At 40.2% G+C, this 7,266-nt stretch overlaps 1 protein-coding gene across 2 annotated transcripts in view; it reads left to right on the forward strand.

Moving 5' to 3' along the window:
- Nucleotides 1–6,835, forward strand: part of rsu1 (Ras suppressor protein 1) — a 34,066-nt gene extending 27,231 nt beyond the window's left edge. For both annotated transcript variants that reach the window (XM_069512875.1, XM_020101369.2), the window contains 2 exons: nucleotides 1,484–1,616; nucleotides 6,294–6,835. In XM_069512875.1, the coding sequence (XP_069368976.1) occupies nucleotides 1,484–1,616; nucleotides 6,294–6,396 (236 nt within the window). In that variant the 3' untranslated portion in view covers nucleotides 6,397–6,835. The remainder of the gene's footprint in view (nucleotides 1–1,483; nucleotides 1,617–6,293) is intronic.
- Nucleotides 6,836–7,266: the final 431 nt, after the last annotated feature.

Raw genomic sequence — 7,266 nt, forward strand, 5'->3', positions numbered from 1 at the left:
TAGTTGAATTTGCAGACTTAATCCACTTCCTGAAATGACTTTTGCTCAGATTAGCCTTTAGCATCAGTTCCGAAACTGCCTTTTTTCGCTCCTCTCCATCTGGATATTTTTCAGCATAGGCTGTGTGTTTATTCTCGAAATGTCTTGCATCATTTGACTCTTTGTTGTTTGCCAATTTCTCACCACATATTAAGCATACTGGTTAACCAGTCTCATCAGCAGTGAAAGCAAATGAATCTGTCCACGTAGCATTAAACGTTCTGTTTTCTTCAGAAACTTTTCTTTTCTTGGATTTATCCATCGTTTACCTACCGGGGTCGAAAAGCTCAATAAATCAGCCGCTGGGTGTGCACATTGACGTTTGTGACCTATGGTTGTGGAGCATATTTTGAACGACAACAAAAATTTTAAAATTTATTAGGATATTATAGGTTTGTCACTTTAGTAACTATAAACAATAGTATTTGGGGTTTTCTAAGATCTCAACAATGTTATAACAATGATATCCCCGGCACAGCATCTTGGACATGCTGCAGAGTCTTTAGTTATGTGGGTATTAATATGGGTAGGGGGCTTTGCTTCATTTAAACTCATATATTCCTCTTAATGTAACCAGGTTTTAGGCACACAAAGTACATCAAATTGGGGTTTTGATTGTCTGTTTCTACATAATATGAGAACTATAAAGCTCACTCTTTTCTGGACATCAACTTGTCAGCCAATGGTAAAAGGATGCCATTACTGGTCAGATTAGGCCAGAGAAAACTATGCAGTCTGACATTGTCTTTACATAATTACACACTGAATCAATGTTAATTTATGGGACTGTGAGCTCTATCATCTAAGCAGTCTTAAGTAAAGGGGACCAGAGTACTAAGTCTGGCCTGAGGTAGGTGGAGACAATCTCAGGTGGAAAGATTAGTTTTTTTAGTTTTATTTTTTGTCTGCCAGCATCTTCCACTCTCTGGCCCTTCATAGGTGTCCTGTTTCTGACTTGGTGAAAGGATGTTTCCATTTTATCTCTTAAGCTGATGTCAGGCTCTTGAGGATCTGACTGTGCTGCCAGATGTATCTCCCTTGCATGAGGCTGGTCTTACAGCCTGTCATAATGTGTTTAAGAGTTGCTGGAGTTGGGCAGAGGGCACAGGTTGGATCTTCGTCCACTGACGGAGATTCTTTGGTGATGGAAGTACGTCATATGTCACTCTGACGATAAAGCTGATCTTGCTTGCTTTCATTTCCCATAGCTCCCTCCAGCTGATCTTTCTCCTCTCCACACTTCCCACTGCATCCATTGCCCCTGCTTGGCAAGAGAGACGGCCTTCGTACTTTTTTCACAATCTCCTCCTGTCATTGCACCTCCTGCTTGTTCTCAGCTCTGACATTGTAGCCTTTCGCCAGGTTGGTTCGCTTGCTTTCAGGCCAAATCCTCCACAAATATATCAGCTAATGTTTATATTTCTGTGTCTCTCTCTGTTTGCAGGTAATCTGGATTTGACTGGTCCCAAACAGGTGTTCAAAGCAGAGAATAATCCCTGGGTCACTCCTATTGCCGACCAGTTCCAGCTGGGGGTCTCTCATGTCTTTGAATATGTTCGCTCAGAGACTTACAAGTAGTAAGTGCTCTAGACACAAACACATTCACTTGCTTTCTGACACCCACACACACACTCAGATGACTACAAGTCCTGCAGTGAACTGGTTGGATCCCTGTTGCTTTTGATTTTATGCCTCTGTACTTTTATTTCATGTGAGCACAAAAACCAAGCCATGAAGTCCAGGATACTTTCTGTAGAACTTCACAACAGCATAGATCAGGGCAACGGTATATATACATTCCTGAGGTTTCTAAAAGCACAGTGGAGTCAATTATTGTGACATGAAAAAAGTGAGGGAATGACTAGGTCTCTTCCCAGAGTTGGCTGTCCAACTTACTCATTTGGCATTAGATACTTTGGTCTGAGGAGACAAAAAGTGAACCCTTTGTGCAGCATGGTGTCTGGTGAGCACCAGGCACAGCCCATCAGCTGGCTAATGTCAGAGTGAGAGCCTCTGCGGTTTCTGCGGACCTTATCTGCCTGGCTTCCTGTAGGAGTCTAGGAGAAGTTGATGTGAGAAGACAGTTGAGGATCCCCAGCTAGATTCACTGCAAGCAGGTGGGGGGGGGGGGGTTGATGACGCTTCTATCACATGATGGATACAACAATGGAAAAAAACAAAACAAAACTTCTCCCCCACGAATAAGCATTGTTATACACATAGATGACACTGCCATAGATGTCAGTCTGTTGTAAACCTCCCGCTGCGTTGTGCTTGTGTGAAAGTTAAACTGCTATAGGTGTATGTCTGAGAACGGCTTAAAATATGCAATTTCTGCCGAAGGTGCTCATGCATAGTACTGAACTAGTGCCTCAATACTTTTGAGTAATTCTAGAATTTGATTTTTAATATACTTCTAAAAAAAAAAAAAGGTGTGAGGAGTGTATATTATTTCAAGGCACTTTACATTGAAGATCGAGACCTTTAAAGTCATAGAGAAATTTCCTCTCAATCGCTTCATCAACAGCGTTCTCCCTGAGTAGATGACACACAGAGTTTTGGACCAGAGATATGCGATAACGTTTAATATTGAGATGACGATATGACTTGCGATAAATAAACATAAAAAGTCCCTGGTTACAGACATAGAGATCACAGACAGCTCCTCAGCTGTGAAAAGGCACACAGCCCGGCTGCAGTACCACCAAGTCGGGGCAGACATCAGGGAGCCATGCACAACTCCACTATGCCCAATTTCAGTGTTAATGTGGGGTCTTTTCATAAATGTTTGGACCATGAAAAGTAATTTTTTTACAGTTTTTAGCAGCTCTGTCAGTAATTTATATCATCTCTTGTGTCTCTGTCATGTGCTCTGCACCAACTGCGTCAAACCCAACCGAGTGCGACACCATCTCCTTCAGCTCCACATACATTTACTAAGTTTACGAAGTCTGTTGTTTTTACTCAGACTGAGTTTATACACGTGTCCGATACATAAAAGTATCTATCATTATGTGATGATCAGTGTTGATATTGTGGCGACAAACAAATACACTTTTAAACTGTAGTGAGTTGGACACATCAGCTGAGAGAGAGAGTTGTGGAGGCGGAGCGAGATTTGTTGGAGCTGCATTGCTTTTACCTGTTGAGTTACTTCTTTTGTGTCCACTTCTGGCCTGTTGTCAATGATGGTCCAAGAGCCCATAGAGATGTGTCTCAGGATGTAGAGAGGGTCATCTCCAGTTTGGTCTTGGTGCTTTTAAACTCCTCTATGAGACTTGAGATAGGCAGCTCGAGGATGCCGTTTCCATACAGGCCGATGCTTAGACATCTTGGGACTCCTAACCATTTTCTCACATACGAGTTGATCATTCTTTCCATGTTCTCAAATCTGTAAGTGGCCACATCAGTCGAGGTTAAAGGCCTGTAGGCACCAGAGCTTTAGCTTACAAGTAAGCATGGACTGATCGATGTTCTTAAGGTCGCTGCTGACATCCTGCTTCAGTTGCTGGACCTGCTCACAGTCTTTGAGACATGCATTGTAGCATCATCCAATGCTTCTAATAGGTTTCTCAGAACCTATGTTCAATGCTGGCATATCATGTATTTTACCCCTGAAAGGTTCACATCACCAAATACTGGACAACTCAAAATAGTTGGTACATGTAGAGATCCACATCCTGTCAATACTGAGTGGAAAAAATCACATCACATCCTTATGCAAACACATATATACATAAAAGCACCAGAGACTACCACCCTCCCTCACACAAAATTATACACTATACATTAAGTTACATTCTCCATGTACATTGCTGCATATGTTCTACTCCATGTCAATCATCAGATTTTATTTATCTTTTAACTGTCAGAATAGTTGTTAATAACTACCAATTTCTTCTGCCCTTACTTACTACTAAGATCCAAAATGGTTAAAATTTGAACCAAACAATGCTGCTCAAAACAAAAACGTTGTACTTCAAAATTATACAAAAATTCGAAGTTGCCTTTCTGTCATCCTTGTTCTGATTAGTTGTATCTTCAATAAACATTTTCCTCACATACTCTGTGAAACATTCTCCTTTGCACGTACTTACAAAATTTGTCAAAACATTTTTAAATTCCCTGTCCAGGAGTGAAATTGGCAGCCTATAATCAAATAACAAGTTACAATTATCTTGATTTACACAATATTAAGTAAAAGCAAAATATAGAGATATCCAGCATGAACAGAAGGCATACGTGAGCAGCAGCTAAGCAAATAATTACGATTTATTAAAAGCAAAACAACCAACATACATACACCAGCAAGGACTTATGTGACAACAAGGTCGATTACAAACCAGCCTTGCTAAACAAATGAACAATAACATATAAGACTCCATAAGAACAGAGAGGAGAAAGACAGACAGGAGCAGAGACTGAGAATGACAACAGTAGCACTAAGATCTACCAAACAACAGGGCAGTCTACCAGCATGATACAGTTTGTGCATATTGTTTGACCATCATTACTGATCTTGACTATATAATTGTGTATGCGTCTACAGTTGATGAACAGGTATGCTTTGCGTATATTCGGTGTGTTTTTGTTCCATTAAGCTGGATGGTCACACTGAATGGATGCTAGTAATGCTGTTGGCCACACTTATTTATCTATCTTTAATTGATAAAATGAATCTGTGCCCTTGTGTGGCTGTGCCAGCACCAGAGTGTGAACATTCATTTTGATGTCAAACCTCATTTTTTACCCTTGCCGGGTCACGCTTAAGTACACAAGCTGCCATTTCAGTAGGGGTGCGCCGATCGATCAGCACCGATTTCCTTAATTTTGCGGGATCTGCGATCGGCCGATTCTTTAATGTGAAACCCATCTTATCTACTGATCTTACCTGCCTCCGCAAAGGTCTGAAAGTTAGCCACTGTCCCCTTCTGTTCTGCCGTGAGAGAGGGCTGACTGACAGGTCCGCCCACAAGGTCACGTCTGCACGACGTAACAACAGTCACCCGGAGAACTCTCAACCAAGCATGTCGTCGTCAGTGTGGGAGAATTACACAGTTAAAGAAGGAGAGATAAGGATCACAATTTGCAATAAATGTAAGGCTGAAATAAGTCGTGGAGGGGCCACAATCAAATCATTCAATACAACAAACCTCATTTAAGAAACCATCACTCCGCTGAGTATGCAGCATTTGAAGCTAGCAATCAAGCTAAGGCTTAAAGCTAAAGCTGCTGGGAGCAAATAGCCATGCAGCGGCCCGCTGTTAGCGCTTATGAGCAATGAAAAGAGCAAAGATACTATGAGGAAACTTATGGAGTTCATTGGACAACCAGCCATTTTCGGTTGTTGAGGACCAAGGTTTCAGAAACCTGATGCAGCACTTGAGCCCACGATATGATATGCCGAGTCGGAGACACTTTTCAGACGTTGCATTAATGGAGCTGTTCGGCCAAGTTTCGAGACACACCCGCCTGTTATTACCTGTTGACTTTTGAAAATTACACATGCTGCACTTTTATTTTATTTAGAATGTTTTACTTTTAGGAGCTTTTGTCCTGTAAGCCGTTGCAGGTTACTTATTTTTAGATTAATATTTAAATAGCCACAAAGCTGCTGCATTTGGGCATTTTTTCTTTTTGCACTACAAGGAAACCAAAAACTCAGGACACTTTATTGGTGGTTGAAATTGTTTTGATAGTTTGTCCTGTAAATTGTTGTAATTTATTTTAAGTTTAATAATTATTAACACACCAAACCTTGTGATTTCCTTTATTTGTAAAAGCAAAATACTGCTGTGCACTTTATTTTTGGTAAGAGGCTCAAAACAGGTCTGCAGTGTAACCTGTTGCAGGAGTTTTGTTTGTTTTAATGATCCTCTCAAAGCCTGCACTTTACTCTGCTGGCAGCAATGTCTAATGTACATCAGTGATTCATTGTTAGATAGAGAGCTGTTTTTAGAACTGCATAACCAAGAAGCCTACTAACCAGACTCCACAATGTTTGGTCTCATATAAGAGGTTTCTTGAAGCTCCTTGTATGAAAGAGGACATAATGCTATTTATTAAATTCATCTTGGATATTCATTTTACATTTTTAGTCCTTTAAATAGCCCCATCACCTGTCATTTGTTCCAATTACTATTGTCATGAATATTGCAGGCTAAGAAAGTCTGTGTGACATTTAACCATACAGGCATGTCCACATGTGCTAGTGTATACTGAAAGACATAATTTCTCTCCCCTTCTCTTCTCAGTCTCTATGGCAGACACATGCAGGCCAACCCGGAACCTCCGAAGAAGAGCAATGATAAAAGTAAGAAGATAAGCCGCAAACCACTGGCTGCCAAGAACAAGTGAAGAGCAGACAGAGAATGACCATGAATGCTTGCTCAGCTAGCTAAACTTGCTTTTCCCTTTTTTGTATTATGTTTCTTGATGTGAAATGTTCATTGTTTGGACAGTATTTCTTTCAACTCTTAATAGTTTTGATGTTGGTTGATTGTTACTTAACAATCAATCAACCAGGATGGTAAACAGAGGCGTTATTTTTAATGTTCTACAAGCATAACGAAAAACCATTTGTAGCTTATTGAGACATCATATCAGATACTCTGAAACTGCATACCAAAACAATTAATTACCATATTAACCCACACTGTCTGTATATCACCTAACTATACCTCCAAGTTTTTAAGAATTAAAAGCAAAGCAAAGTATTAAAAACTGTCAATCACATTTCAGCCTTTTGCAAAATGAACATCTTGATTATCAATTAAAAACATTTCTCATGATCAAAGGGGTTGATGGGAAATTTCTCTCTGGCTGCCTAATAAGGTGGGTGTGTATAATAGATGATTGTGAAGAATGATGTATGTCACATGATGTGTGTCACATGATTGGAGCAGATTGGAGAAGTTCATAATGATTAGTATTACCGTGTGAAATGTAAATTATCATTATATAACCATGACATAAAACCCATGATAAAAACTGTTCAGCATCAACTACAGTGAACAACGGTGTCCCACACCGTTTATCCAGGAACATAAATACGAATTCAGTGATTTGATTTTTTTTTTTAATATAAAGATCAGTTCAAAATGTGAGTGATAAGAAAAAAGAGCAGAGGAGCTGAGTCACTTATTGACCTGCGGCGTTATGTGTCTGAATACAGTGGCGCTGCTAAGAGGGGGCCAGCAGGTCCACCCTATTACAGTAAAGACTTTA

This window comes from Paralichthys olivaceus, chromosome 17, assembly GCF_024713975.1.
Source record: "Paralichthys olivaceus isolate ysfri-2021 chromosome 17, ASM2471397v2, whole genome shotgun sequence".
NCBI lineage: Eukaryota > Metazoa > Chordata > Actinopteri > Pleuronectiformes > Paralichthyidae > Paralichthys > Paralichthys olivaceus.